The sequence below is a fragment of the Ipomoea triloba genome, chromosome 2, assembly GCF_003576645.1.
Source record: "Ipomoea triloba cultivar NCNSP0323 chromosome 2, ASM357664v1".
In the NCBI taxonomy this organism is placed as follows: domain Eukaryota; kingdom Viridiplantae; phylum Streptophyta; class Magnoliopsida; order Solanales; family Convolvulaceae; genus Ipomoea; species Ipomoea triloba.
The window spans coordinates 2,232,536-2,254,852 of NC_044917.1; the positions used below are offsets into that span (position 1 = coordinate 2,232,536).

Genomic DNA, 22,317 nt, shown 5'->3' on the forward strand with positions numbered 1-22,317 from the left:
TGTTTTAATTAGTTAGTTATTCAATTAAAAGATCTATAATAAATAATAATTGACAAATTTTTATAGTAAAAAAATAATTATATTGTTTTCTATAATTGAAAATTGTGCTGACTCATCTGGGTGTCCATATCCGACCATATGCCGTAAAGGTCAAATCGGTTACTATTATTCCGCCTATCACCTATCAGTACGTCGTCGTCTCAACTCATTCACCCTAATTTGAATGGGAAGGCCGAAGACATGTCGATTTGTGGGTCCAAACTCCAAATTGCCAATGCCCTAAACCCTAATTTTGCAGTTTCTTGGATGTGTACCAATGCATGTTGAGAGTTGAGACTCATTTGGAATGATAATATACATATTTCAAGTTTTAATTTATTTTTTAAAAAATATTTGTTTGCTTACATGCATATCTTGTTTTGATTCATCAATAAAAAAAGAGTGACACATAAATTTTATTACCCTATTTCTCTTTTATTAATAAAATCATAACATATAGTGGAATTTTACTCTATAAAAGTCCATATATCATCATGACTCACGTTAACATTGCCTAACAATTACTTTAATTTGGCTAGCTAAGGTTGAAGGTCAATGCTCAAGGAACCACTAGTGAATATTTAAAGAGCCATCTTGGAGGATTGTCTGGGTATTACCAATGCTTCGAAGTTGAGTCTTGTTGGGTTTCTCATCTTCCTGATCGGAAAAAAGATTGAATTGAAGTTCAAACTTTAAAAAAAAAAATTTAAAATATTTTAAAATGCCAAAGAGTAAATTTGTCAATTGTAATTGTTGGATTATGACAAATATTAATTTGAATTTTAGACGCTTAATATTAAGGTCCAAACGATGATTATTTTCTCCTTATCTATAGGTGAAAGAAATAATATACATTTATCATTGAACACGAGGTTTGTCCACACGACAATGCAACTTGATAAGTCATGTATGATTGATTAGAGTAGTGATGTAGGAATTACGTACTGAAAATGCCCAACCCATTGGATCGAGACATATCGTACAAAAATACAAAATGCGGCGAACCGCACACATCCAACAAATATCCGATTAATAGATTAGCAGATCTGATCTGGTCCATCAGAATATAATTAATGTACTACTTTTAATAGTTCTTACAACCTGGCATTCAATTTCCTTTTTATTTATTTTTTTAAACTTATATTTGAATATTCTCTGAATTATTCCCAAATTTGATCTTAGTTTGTTGGTTCATGCTGCTGCTCACATGGTCTTACTGTACCAAAAGATTAAGAATAATATTTAAATTATTAAAATATTATTTCTGCAAAGTATTGTTAATCGTAACAACCATCTTAATTTACACATTTTTTGTATTTATTACACACAAATTAAATAAATTGCATGTGTATCTTGTTAAAAAAAACTGCTTTTCGAATTATTTCTAGGGATACTGAATGCATTAAATTATTGCATATTGCATGTACTACTATCGTAACACGCGGGATAGTTGGACTTGAATCGATTGTAATATTGGGACATATACATAGATTCGAACCATTGATCACATGTTTAAGTGACTCAAACCCTTCCCACTTGATCTAACATCTTCTGGTCAAATAAATTTATTTTTGAGAAATTGTTATAATGACATATGCTAAAATGTCAAATTTTAAAAATGGAACATATACAATACACAACTTATGTAAAATCACAATTATACTCTCGTTATTTTCATTTTAAACATATTACTTCATCCATCAAATTTTATGCATTTAATATATTTAATGAGGTTTTACTAAAATTATTATTATTTAAAATTTTATAATATTAAATTTAGTATTAGTATATAAAATTTATATATTTAAAAATTAAATTTAAAATATTATGAAATACAAAAATACTATAAAAAATAAATAAATAATTTAACAAATAAATAATAAATAGGACATGTAAAATAAGATAGACGATGGAGATGAGTATATTACATTTTGATGTACAAAAAATGATGATTTGTAATTGGAATTGGTCCTTTCGATCAATTTATATATATATTCAATAATTTCGACAACCACAATTAATTTAAAAATTATTTAATTTTTTTTTTTTTACTATATGCCAAAAGTGGTCGATTTTTTTGGAAAAAAAAAATTTGTTAAATTTTCGTTTACTTTTCCCTACGTGACCACATGGTGGCAGTTGGGACATTAAATAATAGACTGTAAGGCTGTTCAAGGTTTACAAGTGATAAGAGCAGCCCAGCATATTTGTGTGTATGATGGTGACATTGATTTTGTCATTTCCTAATCATTTTTGCATAGAAAATTATTATAAAACCTAGTAGATCGAGCTTGTGCGTGGTTCTAATCTTAATATTTAATTTGCTAAAAAGAAAATCTTTTAGTCTCTTAATTATTTGTTAGTATTAGTTGTTTTAGTTGCTAACTTTTTGTTATTGTAATATACGTCGTAATTTTTTAAACAGAGTTACAACTTTAGTTCATGGAGTTGTGAAACTGTTAAACTTCATTAGTGTTTTACTTAGTGCATTGATAGTTTACTATTTTATTTTATGATTATTTTTCTTTAATTAGAACAATTTTCACTATCAAAATTTTATTTGCATACTAAAATTGTAGTAGTTATTAAAGAAAGAGAAAGGAACAAAAAAGAAGAAGAATATAACAAGTTACTAACATGCTCATCATATATTAAGCAAAAATGTAATCAAATGATTTTGCATTTTTTTTAAAAAGTTAAATGACTAAAACAACTAATGATAATCCAAGTTGGTAGAACATATATAATTCTCACATCAAAAGGTCACGTGCTTTATTATCATCAAAACCTTCTTGCTCGTGTCTGTCGCACATGTTCTCCCAGCCTATTGGGGCTTATTTATACACGCAACTCACACTTTTGAGTAGACTGCGAATTTACCTCAACATAAAAAAAAATGAAAAAAAATTATAATTTTATCTTTTAGTTAAAATAAAATATTTTTGTTTAAAAAAATAAGGCAATAAAACAAAAGAAATCCACGTATACTGTGGGATTGTGGGGTGGATTTTGACCATTTTGCTTTACATTTATTACTTATTTATTACAAATAGTCTGCTTTTAGTTTAATCAATTTGTTGGAATGTCGGACATAAAATAATTTAAAAATCTCTTTCATATCAATTATTGAGCCTAATGTTAATTAGCATATATGGATCAAGACCACCCAATATATATAGTATTAAGTCAAAATACATTAATATCAAAATTGGAATAGCACAATTATCAACTAAACTTGCCAGAAGAGGCCAATGAATTGTCATTGGTCACGGCCTTCACCAATGGTGAGCTCTCGGCTCCTTAAATTGTCCAAACGAAAGTTTACAATTTTAGTCCCGGTATTATAAAATTATTGTGAATTTACTTGTGTTATATTATGAATGCTGTCACTTTTAATAATTGAATTGTCAATAAAATGACAATTGTGAATTTTCCTTCAATGTATATATTAAAAATTTTGATTTCTCTTATGAAATTGTAGTTATCAGGACTATTAATGGAGTTTTATCTTCTATTTCTATATTCCCCGAAATAACGTTTCATCTCCATACTTTAGTAATAAGACATGTAGACCATTAACCCTCATTGCATTACTTTTAAAATTTTAATTAGGTAAATAGATGCTAGTAGTCTACATTTTTTTTTTTTTTTGGTTTTTAGTCACTAAGTTGTAGAGTTAAAGAGTAATTTGGGTGGAAAGAAAATATAGATACATTTTTATTATTAGTTATGATAAATTAGAATTTCTAAAAAATAATAGTAAATTTTAATAGAATGATTGAAAACGTCACTTTATTGCTAATTCATGAACAAAAAAGTGAGTTTACACTTATAATACAATGACTAAATATACTATTTACAAGCTTTCTTTTGCTAGTCAAATGATCAAAAATAAGTTCATAAGTCTTATTTTGCTAGCAACCACATGGTGCATGGTTCGAATCTTACCAATGATTATTGACTTCGATCTTGACATGATGAACATAGACAATTTTTTTTTTATTGCCAAGAGAAACTAAAAAAGTAAATAAATAAATAAATAAGCAAAACAATTTTTTAATGAATTTAACTAAAAATTTAATCCAAAAATGTCCAGTTATAGACAAATGGTTTGACTACCAATTTAATGTAAACTTGAATATGGGTCTTTTACCATTGAAAGTTATATGTGATATGTCTAAATATCACTCGGGTAGTATATGCGGGATTGCGAGTTTTTCTCGTAACTCAAAAAAAATATAAAATTATAAATATAATAATAATTAAATAAAATATTCGAAGTTAAATCATACTCCCTAGTATATACTATTATATTCCTCCCATATAATTATGTGGTAAACATGGAAAAAAAATATAAAGCTGAAAATTGAAAAAGTAGCACAAATTTTTAAAGTAGAGCATTAATGTTATGTATTTATATTGGAATTGCAATGCTACAAACAAATAATAATTATATTAACATATTAATTTATTTATTTTACAATTTACACCATTGGACTAATTCACTAAAGGCCTTTAACAAGGTAATAACACCATGGTTTAATATTTAATATAAGTTATTCGCAACTTAATTTATATAATATTTAATTAGTATCAATAAATAAAATCTATATATTTTTAAAAAGACATTAAATGTATTACTAGACAAAAAATGTGAATTTTAAAATTTATAAGGAAATAAATTTTAAAAAGGAATGGTGGTAAAGATAAGATGGGGCAATATATAGCACCGATAAAGGTTAAATAGGTATCTTCACTAATAATGAGAATACAATTTAGTCATTAAACTAAAAATAAGTACAATTAATCGTTTTACTATAAAATATTATTAACAATCACTAAATTTCTATTACACTCCCTCTAGAATAAGGAAACTCCAAATTAAAATTAGCCCCATGAATTTTAAGGGAAGTCGACGATGCATATTCTAAGAATAATCATCAATGTCAAATTGTCAATAGGCATTGGTGCTGATAATAGTAAATATACTCTGTATTACTTTTTGTTGTGCCGTGTATTATTTGTATTTATACTATTTTATACTAATATATTATTAATAATAATATACGGAGTATTTAATATAAAATTGTACTCGGTATTATTATCACAAGTGTAAATTGACTAGGAATATCCCAAATCTTATATTAAGAAGAAATTTTAAAACATTCTTAATTAAACCAAACACAAACCTTCAATTCGTCGCCTTGCACATTCATGATAGCTTCAAAGTTGAAACTCATAATAATATTTGAGCCCAACGTTTTATGCAAATTGCATTATTACCCCTCCACTGCATGAACTCAGAACTGCAATCAATCTCTTTCGATATATATATATACACAAATACTGATATACACAACACATCCCTGTATTTGGCAGTTAGGCACTCATCCAAGCTGTTCTCTTTCAGAAAGGAGAGGTTTTGGAGCTTCTGGAAAGCACTAAAGGTGAAAGGGCGGTAGCATACAGCATCCCTACAAGAAGAATAGCAGAGTAAGATTTTCGTTTCTTCTTCTACTCTTTCTGTATGTATACATATATCAGTGTGTATATATGAGCGCGAGGGAGATAGCATTTACTCTCTGATTCCAGAATTTGCAGCCACAAAATACTGCAGTCATTAACTTTATACTGATTTAGCCTTTAACCCTTCTTCTTCATGGAGCACCCTCAATTTTGTTGTTTATGTCTGCACATACAATCATACATATATCTGTCTCTATATAGGTGTGTGTTTTAATTTTTATTTTTATTATTGTGGGCAGTATGTTTGCCTCTTTTGGTAATGTGAAATTGAAAATTTTCTTCAGCTTTCTATCTGTTGATGTGTTTTGGGAATTTGGGATAAAAGTTAAATCAGTATTGATTTTTAGAGGATATAGTGAAATGTCAAGAAAATTTGTTGTGTGAAGAGTTGACATCTCATTGTATGCTGAAATTTTTGATATCTGTATAGATTTTAAGGTCTTCTAAGGCAAAAAGTTATGAAGAATTCAGTGTCTGACCACAGTTTCTACATAGAGAGTGAGGAAGAGGATGAGGAACAGGAGAAGGGTGAATATGGAATTGGGGAAAGACATGGATCTGATTTTTCCAACTACTCCAATGATCATGAAAATGAGAATGAGAACGAGAACGAGAATGATCGCCAGCAGAGTAAGCCCAATTCATACAGCAATGCTTGGCCGCAAAGTTACAGGTACAAATCGTTTTCCGTGACAAGTTTGATGAATATCTTAGTAGGTCTAGTCTCCAAGGTGTTTGATGAAATAAAATTTTGGTTTTGGTTTTGGAACTGGATGAAATAAGGGAATAACAAGAAAGTGAAATGCAATTGCATTGTGTCTTCAATTTTTTCTGTTTCTTACATTGCCAATCCTACCTCGAAATACAATAGGATTATTCTATCCTTTATAGCATTCCTTAAAACACACTTCAGAAGATTAATATTCTCCATGTACTTGGTACAGGCAATCTATTGATCTGTATAGTAGTGTACCCTCTCCAAGTATCAACTTTCTGGGTACACCCTCGCTGTCACGTCTAAGCAGCTCGTTTCTTTCCTCATCACTTACGAAGAGACACACTCCTGAGGTATTGCCTACACTGCATAAACCACTCTTACCACCAAAAGAAGAGGAGCAGCAAAGACGAAGTTCGCATTCTTTGCTGCCTCCTATACCATCAAGATCTTCTGTTGTAAAGAAAGTTACCCCTGATGGGAAAGTCATTACAATCACACATGAAGTTCCCATGCCGAAGCAGAGCTCATTTGGCCAAGCAGTGCTAAACGGTATCTTTTGACCACATTTTCATCACTATGTTCAAGATGTAGTCAGTCAAATCACTTCTTAAGTACTCACATTACAATTCTTCTCATAAGAAATAGATTGAAAATTGTTTTTAAGAATCCAGATTTAGTTTTAAATTTTAATCGACTTCTGACCTCACAATTATGCAGCTAGATTACTCCCAATTTCATCTGATGCATAGTCCACATGTTTCAAACAGGCATTAATGTTTTATGCGGAGTAGGAATACTTTCTACTCCTTATGCTGTCAAAGAGGGCGGATGGTTTGGGCTTCCTATATTGTTTATCTTCGCTGTACTTTCTTACTACACTGGGATTCTTCTGCGGTCCTGCTTAGACAGCCAACCAGGGCTTGAGACTTACCCTGACATTGGGCAGGCTGCCTTTGGTTCAACCGGACGGGTTGTCATATCTGTAAGTTCTTTTGGCTCTCGATTTTTCTTGTTCTCTTCTGTACTATCTTCCAGGTAAAAATTTAGGTAGCTTTTCACTTAAAAAGCAAATGCATCTTTCTTTTTACCTAGATGTTACACATTAAACTGAAAATTTTAAGTATTGCTTGCACTGACACTGTTTTGTTTATTTCTCTGTTGTATTCTGTGGATGCAGATCATTCTATATGTGGAATTATACGTAAGTACAGATGCCTTAACTATGCAAGTCTTTCTCTGCATGTTTCTAGTTTGTTATGTGGAAATACAAATTAGAATAATTTTATATTTCCCCAACTGTTTCTATGGTATAAAATACTTATGAATTGTAATTCTTTCTATCCGGCAACAGTATATCTTCATAGAAAAAAATTGGGGAAATATATTTGTTCTAAGTGATTTTGCAAGTAATCTGTCAGGATTTATTACTGAGATCCTGATTTAATCGGTCCATTTCTAAGTGAACTACCATGGGTATTCTAATTGTGCGGGGCTCATCTGTGGTAACTGCTTGCAGGCTTGTTGTGTTGAATATATAATTTTGGAAGGCGATAACTTGTCATCTTTATTCCCAAATGCACATTTAAATTTGGGAGGGCTACATTTAGATGCACACCATGTTTTTGCACTGATGGCAACCCTGGCTGTTCTTCCTACTACCTGGCTGCGTGACCTCACTGTTCTCAGTTATATCTCAGGTGATCATAATAGTTCCTATTATTGGCGTTTGAACCGGGAAATGGGAAAGATCATAGCTTCTTTCTGCACACACCGACACGTGCTTATTTTGAGTTCTTTCTGTTTCAGCTGGAGGAGTTGTTGCATCTCTACTGGTTGTTGCTGCCTTGTATTGGGCTGGCTTGGTGGATAATGTTGGCTTTGAAAGCAAAAGGACGACGTTGAATCTATCCACTCTTCCAGTTGCAGTTGGTCTCTATGGTTATTGCTACTCGGGGCATGCTGTGTTTCCCAATATATATACATCGATGGAGAAACGCAACCAATTCCCTGCAGTCCTCTTAGCCAGGTACTCTAAATCAAGTGTAGCTTGGAATTTATTTATTTAACCTCAAACCCTAAGATTTATTTCTAGGTGAAAACATAAAATCTATTCTTCCTGTGAATGGCATTCGGTTTTTTCACCGTGTTTGTGTTGATTATGGATGCAGTTTCGGGATAGTTACTCTGCTGTATGCTGGAACTGCTGTAATGGGATATATGATGTTTGGGGATTCATCTGAGTCACAGTTCACACTAAACATGCCGAATGATTTAGTTTCCTCCAAAGTTGCTGTCTGGACAACTGTAGGTCATTCTACATCAGCTTCAGTTTCTTATAATTAGTAAACTTGAAATTTGCTATTCTAACTTGAATTTTCTGCTAATCTTTTGCAGGTTGTCAATCCATTTACAAAATATCCTTTCTTGCGAAGGCTTCGTTTTAACCATATGCACCTCTACTTGAAATTCTTAGTAGCATTTTTTTAGAAGTAATCACATCACACGCTATACAGAATCGTTCTAACCAGCAATTCCAACACAAAAGGAAACGTGAACTAGCTATATAGATGCTTTCTAGTAAAAAATTTCTACTGCCATTACTCTCCTGATTGCGTTTCTACCTGAAATAAAACATAAATTTCCCCGTGTCTTCCTTAATTAGATACACGTATGCATTAACCATTGCTCCTGTGGCAATGAGTCTTGAAGAATTGATACCCTCAGGCCAAGGCAAATCTCGTTGGATATATTCAATCTTCATCAGGACAGCACTGGTGGTATCGTCTTTAATCGTTGGTCTCTTGATACCCTTCTTCGGTAAGTTTTCATGCTACAGATCTATTTCTTGCTGTAAATGTTCTATGTTTCATATTGGTTAAAATGATCATTCTTTAGCATTGCATCTTTGTTAAGGATGCTAGTTGTAAGTTCTTTAATCACAATAAATTCCTCAATTTACAGGTCTTGTGATGTCCCTTATTGGATCTTTTCTCACCATGCTAGTCGTAAGTCACCGAATCCTATGCCATTTCCCTCACAGTTTCTCTTTTTACAATCACCGTAAGCCAGTATATTGATTCAAGTTTTGTTTCAGACACTGATACTCCCTTGCGCCTGTTATCTTAGCATATTGAGGGGCAAAATAAGCTACATCCAGGTATGGATTCCTCCTGGTTCTCAGTATTCGGTTTTCACTTGATTATGAGTTCAATGTTTTATCCCAGACAGTTAATCAAGTTCCAATCTTTTCTACTGCTCTTTTGATACTTATTCCTCCATCGATCATCGTTTACTCACACTGTAAAACCATATCATTCTTACCATGTATCACAAACCATCCATTATGCATAAACCGAAGCATCCATTATTCAATTTACTTATTCTGCATTCTCGACAACTGCTTCATTCACTAGAGAAAAAACGCGAAATCCAGAAAACAGAACTATAGAGTGGCTAGACGTAGTCAATCAGTGACTGCTAGCTATGATCTTAATTGTCTGACGAAAAACAACTTTGTTTTGGCAGGCATCAGCTTGTGTAGTTGTTATGGGAGTGGGAGTGGTATCATCAGCTTTCGGAACATATTCTGCCATTTTCCAGATTGTTGAGAGTCTGAGTGGTTGAGCTGAATCTGTTGGTAGTTTAGATGCCTTTTGCATACATTCATACTATAGAACTTTTATCTACTCTAGTTGCTGGTTTAGTAGTGGTTTCTCATATTCTTTTTCTATAATTACTTGGTTTCATTACCTGTTCAATTGTAGTACCATGTTTATGAATGTTGTAATTTTCTTTGAAATATATTATGAAAGAAATGAGTTTGGATTTCATTCCCTTTTAACTCAACAGCTTGATACAGCTCATAGCATACAATTAAATCAATAGTTTCAGGTATATATACATAAAATAAATTATACTTTTATATCAAAATTATGTTTTAAAGTAACCAGTAATTTAAAATTTTTCAATTTTTTTTATTTCTTTTAATTTTTTAAGTGGGTCCACATCTACAAGATCTCAAAAAAATAAGTTTGTAAAAATTAAATATACTTTATATATATATAAAAATCACACCAAACAAAATTATCATTTATAAAATAAATGAAACTGTAATTTAACAAATAAATAATACAAAGTACTTAACTAATAATTAATAAGTATTAAAAAATACGCAAACAAAGTTCAAGCTAAAATAAATTTTTAGGAGTATAGCAAAACAAGCCAGATAAATAATGTTGATAAAAGAAGATCACCTAGATCAAGCACCAAAATAAATGTTATCCAAAAAAAAAATAGTATTCAAATTTTTATAAAATATTTTTGAAATTTAAAATTTTATAGTATTATGAAATATTTTGAATATTATGACAATTACAAATTTTTGATAAATTCATCATTTTCGTTCATTTTTATCACGTGTCTTCTATCTATTGATTTATATTTTACAAAATATATATAAATAAATGAAATGGTTACATTTCAATTTACAAACTAATCATACAATATCCAAACTAATGTATGTTTTTAATTTTTTAAAAGCATCTTCCTTTATTATAATGATTTAATTATTCGCAAACATTATGAAAGAAAAAAAAAGTTTTTCCTATTCTAATTATAAAAAAAAAATTTCACGTTTCTTGCCGCCCTTGGGAAATCTAAGCTACAACGTTCCTAGCACCCAATAAAGTAGTAAATAATGTTTTAAAAACAGTGTAATTAATATATAACTTAAGCTTACCACCTACTAGTCTGGGACTACTACAGAGATTTTTTTAAGAAGTATTTAGATAAACAGGTCTCAAATCTAAAACAAAAAAGGCTAGTGAAATTGGAAGTGACACCTTCCCGACTTCCCCTATCCTCAGAAAAAAATAATATTCCCCATATATTATCACCTCTTTCTATCCATTTCCGATTTCTGCTCACGTGGCTAATAGCAAGCCACTTGGCAGTGCATCTCACTTTCAACAATGTCTTGGTAAGTAAACCCACACTATATATAGTCAAACAAACAGTCATTTCTTCTCAAATTTCCCTCTCCAAAACTAAAAACTCCTCACTTCACCTTCATTAATGTCTCACATGCACTCCAATTTTCGAAGATATCACATTTTCAGTGCTTTTACCACCGTCCTAATTCACCATAATTGCTATTTTTCTTGAGAATTCTTTTTATTTTCTTTCGTTTTAGTCAAAAGTTGCAGAACCACCAGTAGTGGCCAGCGGCAGTAGTGGCACTAGCTACCATTACCATTAGTTTCTTGAACTACTTCAAAAAGCCACCACCTAAATCAAAGATTGGAAGATTTGCCTGACTTGTTTGGATTCTTATAGTCCTCTGCCTTTCTGGGTCTTCTTCATCCTTCATTCTGCATTCCTACATTTTACAAAATGGCTCTGTGTACGTGTGCGTCTCCAGGGAATTTGAACAGGTTTGGGGGTTCAGATCTTCAAAAGCCAAGACCTTTCAGCTCTCACTGGTTGCATGGATCGGATCTGCATCTTCAGTTTCAAAACAAGCCCTTTCAGGTTAGAGATTCTGTTTAATCTTTGAATGGTCAGATTAGTCATTCAGGGTTTTCTAGCAATTTTTTTTTTCATTTTGGGCATAAATGATACAGTAGTTCTCAATTTTCTATGACAAATATATGTGTCCATGAATGCATATTGTAACATAATATGACTATCTATTAGTCTGGTGGTTGTCCAATACCTGAGCTGAGCTGTATTTGGCTATGAATTCCTGATTGTTCTGCTTTATTTGTTTATAGATGAATTACAAGAAAAGATCAAGTGGGGTTCATGCATCACTAGCAGAGAAAGATGAGTACTACTCACAGAGACCACCAACTCCTCTTTTGGACACTATAAACTATCCAATTCACATGAAGAATCTGTCTATAAAGGTAAGGAGTTATGTAAAGAAATTATCAATGCCAGTTCTGTATCTATTATCTAAAAGGTTGCTGTGTTGCATATTCATGTGTATGAAGTTATGAACTCTGATATGAATTTTAAATAATAGGAACTGAATCAACTTGCAATCGAGCTCCGCTCTGATGTAATATTCAATGTTTCAAAGACTGGGGGTCACCTTGGCTCCAGTCTTGGTGTGGTTGAGCTGACAGTGGCCCTTCATTATGTGTTCAATGCACCACAAGATAAGATACTATGGGATGTTGGTCATCAGGTAATGGTTGGTTTCAGCAACATTGCGTTCATTGTCCTTAGTATGTATGGGTTGTGAAGGTGATGGTGTTGAATTGTGCAGTCGTACCCTCATAAAATTTTGACTGGTAGAAGGGAGAAGATGCCAACTATTAGACAGACAAATGGGCTGGCAGGCTTTACTAAGCGTTCAGAGAGCGAGTACGATTGTTTTGGGACTGGCCACAGTTCAACCACCATCTCTGCAGGCTTAGGTTGTCTTTCTTTTATGAATTGAGATGAATCTGAAATCTATTTGTTTCAAGCTAGATTTCCTCGATCATCTGTCATGGTTCATAGTCTTTCTTGTTAATACCCCTATCTTCGCTCTTTAGTTCTGAAGTTTAATATGATGGGTGACAGGGATGGCGGTGGGAAGAGACCTGAAAGGAAGGAAAAACAATGTTATTGCTGTTATAGGTGATGGTGCGATGACAGCAGGTCAGGCTTATGAAGCAATGAACAATGCAGGTTACCTGGATTCTGACATGATTGTTATCCTTAATGACAACAAACAAGTCTCTTTACCAACTGCTACTCTAGACGGGCCAATTCCTCCTGTAGGTGCTCTCAGTAGCGCTTTGAGCCGGTTACAGTCCAACCGGCCTCTTAGAGAACTGAGAGAAGTTGCTAAGGTTAGAGCAAGTATGACTAAAAATAAAATGTTCCAGGGAGAGAATAATAAGATATTGAAGAAAGTTTGTTATGCAGGGAGTTACAAAGCAGATTGGGGGACCGATGCATGAGCTTGCAGCAAAAGTTGATGAATATGCTCGCGGGATGATCAGTGGCTCTGGATCAACACTGTTTGAAGAGCTTGGACTTTATTATATTGGTCCTGTTGATGGCCATAACATTGATGATCTTGTATCTATTCTGCAAGAAGTGAAGAGCACAAAGACTACTGGTCCAGTTCTAATCCATGTTGTTACTGAGAAGGGGAGAGGCTATCCTTATGCTGAAAAAGCAGCAGACAAATACCACGGTAATCAATCGATCATTTCCAAACTTATGCATAATCCATCACTTGAAAATTTGATGCCTCATGTGTTATACTACTACTTTCAGGAGTGACGAAATTTGATCCTGCAACTGGAAAACAATTCAAAGCCAGTGCAAAAACCCAGTCTTATACAACATACTTTGCAGAGGCTTTGATTGCAGAAGCAGAGGCAGATAAAGACATAGTTGCAATCCACGCTGCGATGGGGGGTGGGACAGGCTTGAACCTTTTCCAACGCCGCTTCCCAACACGCTGCTTTGATGTTGGGATAGCAGAACAGCATGGAGTAACTTTTGCTGCTGGGTTGGCCTGTGAAGGCCTTAAGCCTTTCTGTGCAATATATTCATCTTTCATGCAAAGAGCTTATGACCAGGCAAGTCGCCATTTCCAACTAAGCCTCTGAAGTTACTTTCACAACTATCTTAAATCAAATTTTACGAACTTGAACAACTTTTGCAGGTAGTGCACGATGTGGATTTACAGAAGCTGCCAGTAAGGTTTGCAATGGACAGGGCGGGTCTGGTTGGATCTGACGGTCCCACACATTGTGGCGCTTTCGATGTTACCTTCATGGCATGTCTTCCAAACATGGTAGTGATGGCTCCTTCTGATGAGGCCGAGCTATTTCATATGGTAGCAACTGCTGCCGCCATAGATGACAGACCAAGCTGTTTGCGGTACCCAAGAGGGAACGGGGTGGGCGTTGTGCTGCCGCCTGGCAACAAAGGCACCCCTCTCGAGGTTGGTAGAGGCCGGATATTGATGGAAGGAGAAAGAGTGGCTCTCGTGGGATATGGAACAGCAGTGCAGAGCTGCTTATCTGCAGCTGCTTTATTGGAAACTCGTGGCTTACGAGTAACTGTTGCAGATGCAAGGTTTTGCAAGCCTTTGGACCATGCTCTTATACGCAGCTTGGCAAAGTCACACGAGGTGATGATCACAGTGGAAGAAGGATCAATAGGGGGCTTTGGATCTCATGTCGCTCAGTTTATGGCTCTAGACGGTCTCCTTGATGGCAATTTAAAGGTAAGGCTAAAACAACATACATACTAATTACCAACTATTAAAAAAAAAATTCATCATTATATTATGCACAGGAAGGATCAAGATCAATGTCTTTAAATCTCACTCAAAGACACTAACAAACTGTTGAATATTTCTACAATGTTGATAGTACCTGATACAACCGAGTACTATTAACACCGGTACTTGATGTATGCCAGATATTATCAATACCACAGAGAAAACCTGTCAATAAAACCAATATATGATTGAAAGGAGTACTTAATAAGTTGTTGTTTAAAGCCTTACATATTGTAACTTGTGCAGTGGAGGCCTGTGGTTCTTCCAGATCGTTATATTGATCATGGAGCTCCTGCTGACCAATTGGCAGAAGCTGGTCTCACGCCATCCCATATCGCTGCCACAGTATTTAACATTCTGGGAAAAGCAAGAGAGGCTCTGGAGATCATGACGACATAGCAGTAGTAAACTCACTGTAATGACTTCACTAGTGTAAAAAGGCAGATATTATGTATAACATTATCAATGTTTTGGCCACCAAATAGAGGCTTTTTTCTTTCTTTCTTATTTTCGGTATTACCCTGCAGTTTTCATTCGTGGTGATTAAATCCAACAATTCTAAAAACAGAATTTACTCGCAAAATTTCTGTTTTGGGTGCTCTTGCCATATTAATTTCTCCGTTACCTTCAACTCAAATTGTTCAATTATCAGTTTGGGAAGTAAGAGGAGAAAAGTGAGTGTTGAACTATATTTTCATCATCATTATGTCATTGGTCAAAAGTATATTCTCTCTAAGTCAGAAAGAAAGACAATAACTTATAGTTTTTCATTTTCTTGACTGCAACCTAAATTTAAGTACTTGCATTTGATTGTAACAAGTTCTGCAAAAGGATGGAAATCTATATCAAATATGGAGTAATGCTCATTGATCAAGTGCAAACGCTGATGAAACTAGGCATAATAAATTTTAAAAAGTTAAATAAAAACAACATATTCCCATTTAGAAATGAAACAAGTGAATCTATAGAAAAGGGAAAAGACAAGAGAGAGAGAGAGAATAATTAATTGCTCCTAAGATTTTGCAGGATATTTTTCTTAAATCACCTGATGTCATTGGACATACACGGAAAAAAAAGCATAATTGAACAAATACACAAGTATTATTACACTACCACATTTCCATCCCCAGTTCTCATGTAAATAGCTTTATATTTGTATCTTAAGCTGGAGCATAGATTTTGAGCCTTTCTTAAATAGATCCACTAATTGATCTCTAGTTTGTACATGTGATGTAGAAATCAATCACAGCTAAATCTTTTCACATATTAAACAACAATCTACCTAATATGTTTGTTATTTCATGGAAAACTAGATTGTTGATGTTATGGAATATATATTTAATATATGGAATCTCTATAGATTAGGCAGTCTTAGGGATTTAGGTAAGTAAGGCAGAAAACTTGTTTCCTATTCGTAGTCTCTAACACCTATTTATAGGTTTTGTATTCTCTTTTCTATATGACGGTATAAGACAACATATTCATAAATTCTCTCTTTACTTTCGTAACATGATATGTGAGCCTTTACTATAATTTTTTCGCTCCGTTGTCGTCACCCGTGTGAGCCTCACACGTCACCATCCTCCGTTGCCACTCTCCTACGCGCTGGTGCATGAGGTTTCTCCAATAAGAAAACGTTTTGGTCAGCTCTTCCTGGGTCGCCAGAGTTCGTTTACCTTGGATACGGACTTGGTTTAGACAATTGTGTGTGTGTTTTTTTTTCTTCACGATCACTTTGTCTCGTACACATTCAGGCTTGAATTTTGTGTATTTGTGATCTGTTTCTAGTTTGATGCATCTGCCAAGTTGATCTTGTTCTCTGCTAATGAGTTTGCTGAGTTGGAGCCCGTTTCTTGTTTTGGTGTTGCTTCTCAGGTTTGATGCTCATTGTCGTTTGGAGCATGCTTCCCTTTCGTTGGTAAAGAATGTGTCCTCCGGTAATGGTAATGGTGTTTTTTTTGTGATGCGTACCTAACGGTGCATATTTATGTTGTGCATTTTTTAACCTTGAGTGATGTATATTTGTATATTGGTGCGGTCAGTGTAATTTAAATTTTTTCAAATTTAATTTTTATTTCTTTTAATTTTTTAAGTGGGTCCTATACTGTATTGCCTCTTCTTTTTGGCACGCCACTTTGTCATCTTAAGCGGTCCATCAATTAAATTTCTATATTTGATTTTAACATTAACACCATGCACGGGGCGAAACCCTTGTTGTGTCTCTGTATCAAAACTCACTCTGATCTTCCTTAAACACCATGCACGTAAATTTCCACACATTACCAAAGAAACATTCAGAGCTCTCCTTGTTATCCCTACCTACTCGTAGGTATTATTATTATTACTATGATGTTCCAGTTTTGGCCTTCCTGAATTTTCTCAACTTCTCGTTATCATTTCCTAAATCCTAATCTGCTCTTCTGAATCAACCTCTGTAAAGGAATTCTTCATCTGTACATGCATGTATGTAATGTATAATCCAGAAATGAAGGCCGATGTGATTAAACACACACTCATCTTTCGATGTGTTCAACGATTATCTTCACTGGATTGCTGAGAAATTTCACTTTTTTGTATGAAATTCATCCAGATTTGTAGAGGCAGGCTTGCGGATGATCTCCGATGATGTTGATATGTGAATTGAAGTAAAGAGGTGTGTAGTGATTTACATTTATTATTGTGTTGTGTTTATGTTTTGTGTTATGCGATGAATTTTATTTTAATTGATGTTATTGAATTAGTTTGAGGTGGTTGTGCTTAGGGTTAGCTGAGATGATTACTAGTCGTAGTGAAGAAGACAACAACCTTAGTACGAGGAATCATGGGCTGGGCGGCGATACTGGGAAGGGAATGAGAGGAGGATCCAGTTCTAATGGAAACGTAGAGAGTAAGAAATCGTTGGAAAGTGAGTTGGAGTTAATGGTGAAACGACAGCAACAACAGATTGATCGGAGCATGTTGTTTGAGAGGGAGAGTGAGCTGAATATATTTAGGAGTGGCAGTGCCCCTCCCACTGTGGAAGGATCACTCAGTGCTGTGGGGAGTCTGTTTAGGAACCCGAACTTTTCGTTGTTTGATAATGGTAATGGTAATGGTGGTAGCGGGGGAGCTTTGACAGAAGAAGAGATCAGATCACACCCTGCTTACTTAGCATATTACTATTCCCACGAGAATCTTAATCCTAGGCTGCCCCCTCCCCTGCTGTCGAGGGAGGATTGGCGGGTTGCTCAGAGGTTTCAGCAGGCGGGTGGGAGTGCGTTTAGCGGGATTGTGGATTGGAGGAGCAATGGATTTCTGGACGAAGGTGGCAGTTCATCGTTATTCTCGATGCAGCCTAGGTTGTCCCCTCAGATGGTAGAGGATGACTTGATGAAGTTGAGGAAGGCTGCTGTTAGCAATCTTCCCAGGAAAAATTCTGTTGAACAGTTAGACCAACAGGCTGCTGGTTCGGCTGAGGGAGCCATGTCTGGGATGGGCATAAGGAGGAAGAGTTTTGCTAACATAGTTCAGGTGATTGATCTCATCCTCTGTGAATTCTTAAGTGGCTTGCTGGAATTTTCTTAATGCGTTTGATAGGTACAATGTATGTTTCTGACTTCTGCCAATGTTGTTCTGTTCTTGCCATGATCTTGATTCTTCGAAATTTGTGATTAAAGTTGCATTTATTCAGAAAACTGCTTTTGCAGGAGGGACTTGACCAACCTGCAACGTTATCAGATCGCGTGGAGTCTACCCAAGCTTTGCATACGCTGCAAGCTCCCCCGGGGTTTTCTAGAGTTCAGAAAGTTAAAAATTCCTTTACAAGGTCGTCTGCCACAGCTCCTCCCTTGGATTCATCTCTGGCAAGGAGTAGAACACCCGAGCCTCATCCCGTTGCAAGATCGAGTCCAGGCCTTGCCAATGGAGTAAGTATTGCTGGCTCCAAGAACCTTACTGTTCTTCCATCTGAGATGAGTGAAGTTGCTGAGTTAGCAGCCTCTTTGACCGGGCTAAGTTTGCCAAGTAATCAACGTCTTAAAGACGATGGTCTGCTGCATTCTCAGCTTCAAATGAGAGTGTCAAATGGCGAGGAGCAGCAGCAATTTATTGACAAGTCTGGAGCTAAGAGGTTGGGTAGTGCCACTGACTATGTTGGTCGGGTAAGTGACAAAAAAATTGTATCGGCCCTTCACAATTCTAATTTGGATTTTGAGGGGAAAATGAACTTGCTTAGAAGAAGATCTTTAGCCAACCTTCAATCGCCACCGAGTGCTACAGAAGTTGCAAGTATGGATAACTCTAATGCTCTCCTCCAAGTTGATAATTTCCCTTCTGGGGATGGACATAGAGGAGGGTATACATATGGTCAGAAGCTAAACATGGCAATGAACAACAAGCTTGATATAGGTTACTAACCTTAAACCTTGTCCATCAAATTTAAACCTTAATTTGGTCTGTTTGTCTTGCTCACATGTATGGATCTCTTACAGGCTCTCATTTAAAAGGTGCGAATGGGCTCAACTCAAGGAGTGAAAGAAATGAGGCTAGGCCAAATCTTCAGTCCCCGGTTACAGATTCATGGAAAATCCAGTATCTGAAGAAAGCTGCTTGTTACGCGAGGAATACAATGGCTGTGCCAGATCACCGCTCTCAAGGAAGAAATTTTATAGGAACTTCCCATGCCTATGGAGATTTGCAAGGTCTCGAAAAGGTGTACATTGAAGCCTTACTTGAACAACAAAGGCAACTGTACCAGTCACCCTCTGTACATAATTGCGATAGCTTAGGTAATCAGTACCATGGGAATCACGATTCTTGTCAAGGAAATAGAACAGTTAATTCTTTGCACCCCAGGGTTGGGTCTAGAAGTTCTTCGTTTCAGAATGAGCATCCACGCGTTTCCTCTACATACAAAAACTCAACTGGGGAACCTGCACGCATGTGGCATTCGGAGAGTGATCCAAAAGTTGAAGGAAGATTGGCCTCATCACTATTAGAGGAGCTAAAGAGCAACAAAGCCAGATCCATAGACCTCATAGATGTCCTCAACCATGTTGTAGAATTCAGGTATGCTTAGCTTAAACTGCATTCTTCTCAAGTGTGCTTAATCAGCTTTCTTTTCTTGAAACGTCTCTATTTCTATCGTTTAGCACGGATCAGTATGGAAGTCGCTTCATCCAGCAGAAACTCGAAACTGCCAGCACCGAGGACAAGATGAAGATATTCCCAGAAATCATTCCCCATGCTCGAAATTTGATGACTGATGTGTTCGGCAACTATGTCATACAGAAGGTATGTTATTTCATCATCCAATGACAGTAAATATGAATGTTCTGTAGATGATTGAATTGATTCATTCATTAAATGTACAGTTTCTTCAGCATGGCACAGAGAGTCAAAGAAAAGAGTTAGCTACCCAACTTATTGGTCATGTTTTGCCTCTAACTCTTCAGATGTATGGTTGCAGAGTTATTCAAAAGGTTGATTCCCGTACCTTATCCCTTGATATTTGTCAGCTACTTTCTATACACAAGAGACAGTGTGTGCATTTAATGATAAAAGAATACACACACACACACACACATATATATTCATCTTGTTATTCCAAAAATAAGGTGATGAAAGAGGCTAAGTTATGCAGACAAAGTTACCTATATTGAGAGCCTTTAGTAAGAGGAAGAGTATGCTAAATAGTTTATTGAACTTGATTCCTTAATATTGTTGTCTTCTTCTCTTCTCTTTGAGACCATACATGCAATGCCATATCAAAATCACAGGCACTGGAGGTTGTTGATGTTGAGCAGCAGACGCAGATGGTTTCAGAACTTGATGGTTCTGTTATGAAGTGTGTTCGTGATCAGAATGGGAACCACGTGATCCAGAAGTGCATAGAGTGCGTCCCTCAAGATCGAATTCGTTTTATTATATCATCATTTTTTGGACAAGTCGTGGCTTTATCAACGCACCCATATGGGTGCCGTGTCATTCAGGTTTGGACAGGCTTTTCTTTCTTATTACCCTGATGACATCCATTTCCATCAATCATATTCCACTTCGTTTACTTTTGCAGAGAGTCCTTGAGCACTGCGATGACCCTGAGATGCAAAACATTATCATGGATGAGATCATGCAATCTGTGTGCACTCTAGTGCAAGATCAATATGGGAACTACGTCATTCAGGTATTTCAATTCTTTCTTGAACTAAACAGTATCTTTTCTCATCTTTGCGGTTACATAGTCGATGTAACAGCTTTTGGTAACATCTAAACGCTTTGCTTATTGTTGTCACTCATGGTTCATTGTCAATGAAGGTTGTCTCTCATGGTTCATTCTTGAACTAAACATATTGTATTTATCTACATTTGCATGCTGCTTCATTGGTTCTGATTGTAGCTTTCCTTTAACTTGATTAGCATGTACTGCAACATGGTAAGCCACACGAGCGCTCTTCTATCATAAGCAAGCTTGCAGGACAGATTGTTAAGATGAGCCAGCAGAAATTTGCTTCTAATGTTGTTGAGAAGTGCTTGATATTTGGCACTCCCGAGGAGCGCAAACTTTTGGTGAATGAGATGCTTGGTTCCACAGACGAAAATGAGCCACTACAGGTGTGTATATCTATCTCATTATTGCATCAAAACCACCCACTTTGTTGTTCCTAACCTCATCTTCTATTCTGAATTCCCTAGCTAACCAAAGAATGCTTAAACTCCTCTGGCTATAGGTGATGATGAAAGACCCTTTTGGAAACTATGTTGTGCAGAAGGTTCTCGAGACCTGTGATGACCAGAGTCGGGAACTAATCCTCTCACGCATCAAGGTTCATCTAACTGCTCTCAAGAGGTACACTTATGGCAAGCATATTGTATCTCGTGTTGAGAAGCTCATCGCAACAGGAGGTGAGAACAACCTTACTTGTCACGTTATCTATGAATCCCCAGACATAGCTCAATTGGTTGACCAGTTCAAAGATAGTTAATAGTTCTGCTTCACTAACCCTATTTTGGGCACTAGTGTACAACCTGTAAACCGTTGAACCACATCCCGTGGTTTACCTCTTTCACTAGGACTCCAAGGGAGGAGCAAGTGGGGGCACTCAGGATTGGGGTGAAATTCTTTTCTTTTATGAATTATCTTGCCTAATGTTTGTCATGTACAGAGAAGCACATTGCCTTGTCCTCCAATTCCTCTTGAAGTGATCCAGCTTTGAACAACATATGGACAGTTTGTACAGCTGATATGGGTGTCAGCTAGCTTCTAGTGGTAAAGCCTTGAACCATTGATTGCATGAGCGGCTTTCAATAAAAGTTCAAAAGCACTCCAGCAGCCACCTGAATAAGATTGTACATTGCACCAGTTTTGCTGAGAGCAGAGATGTACATTTGATTCATAACCACAAAGAACCCCCCCAGTGTAAATAATGAATGGCAATTTCAGAATGCCAGAGAGTTGACACTTTGAATTACTGCTGTAAATAATAATTCTTTAATCTGCAGGCAATAATATGTACGACAGTTTACGTTTTTGGATTAATCAATCAGCTCATACGTTTGATACTAATGATCTTGTTTCGTCGATTAACAACATAGTATAATAGAATAAAGCTTAAAATTGACCCCGAAAACAATAGCCAAGTGAAACATGATTAATGTACTAAAAGATCATGAGTTTAATTCTTGTCAATACCCTCTCAGTCTCTCAGTTGAGACTATCACACAAGGTTGGACTACTTGTATATCTTAGAATATACATATATACATA

General features: G+C 35.5%; 3 protein-coding genes across 3 annotated transcripts; all 3 read left to right on the top strand.

Moving 5' to 3' along the window:
• Positions 1-5,234: 5,234 nt before the first annotated feature.
• Positions 5,235-10,113, top strand: LOC116010277 (amino acid transporter AVT1C-like). The gene is made up of 13 exons (XM_031249607.1): positions 5,235-5,532; positions 5,996-6,238; positions 6,510-6,832; positions 7,051-7,265; positions 7,461-7,484; positions 7,800-7,980; positions 8,090-8,309; positions 8,452-8,587; positions 8,678-8,697; positions 8,952-9,100; positions 9,245-9,288; positions 9,378-9,440; positions 9,809-10,113. The coding sequence occupies exons 2-13, from the start codon at positions 6,024-6,026 to the stop codon at positions 9,905-9,907; spliced, it is 1,689 nt and encodes a 562-aa protein (XP_031105467.1). The 5' UTR covers positions 5,235-5,532; positions 5,996-6,023; the 3' UTR covers positions 9,908-10,113.
• Positions 10,114-11,361: 1,248 nt separating this feature from the next.
• Positions 11,362-15,083, top strand: LOC116010426 (probable 1-deoxy-D-xylulose-5-phosphate synthase, chloroplastic). The gene is made up of 9 exons (XM_031249835.1): positions 11,362-11,812; positions 12,055-12,189; positions 12,309-12,473; positions 12,555-12,705; positions 12,854-13,125; positions 13,202-13,475; positions 13,559-13,866; positions 13,953-14,519; positions 14,823-15,083. Exons 1-9 carry the CDS (start codon positions 11,675-11,677, stop codon positions 14,973-14,975), a joined length of 2,163 nt encoding a protein of 720 aa, XP_031105695.1. The 5' UTR covers positions 11,362-11,674; the 3' UTR covers positions 14,976-15,083.
• Positions 15,084-17,119: 2,036 nt separating this feature from the next.
• LOC116010060 (pumilio homolog 4) lies at positions 17,120-22,018 on the top strand. The gene is made up of 11 exons (XM_031249324.1): positions 17,120-17,229; positions 17,338-18,086; positions 18,263-18,962; positions 19,046-19,622; positions 19,706-19,847; positions 19,928-20,035; positions 20,333-20,545; positions 20,626-20,736; positions 20,970-21,164; positions 21,281-21,455; positions 21,716-22,018. The coding sequence occupies exons 2-11, from the start codon at positions 17,349-17,351 to the stop codon at positions 21,748-21,750; spliced, it is 2,994 nt and encodes a 997-aa protein (XP_031105184.1). The 5' UTR covers positions 17,120-17,229; positions 17,338-17,348; the 3' UTR covers positions 21,751-22,018.
• Positions 22,019-22,317: the final 299 nt, after the last annotated feature.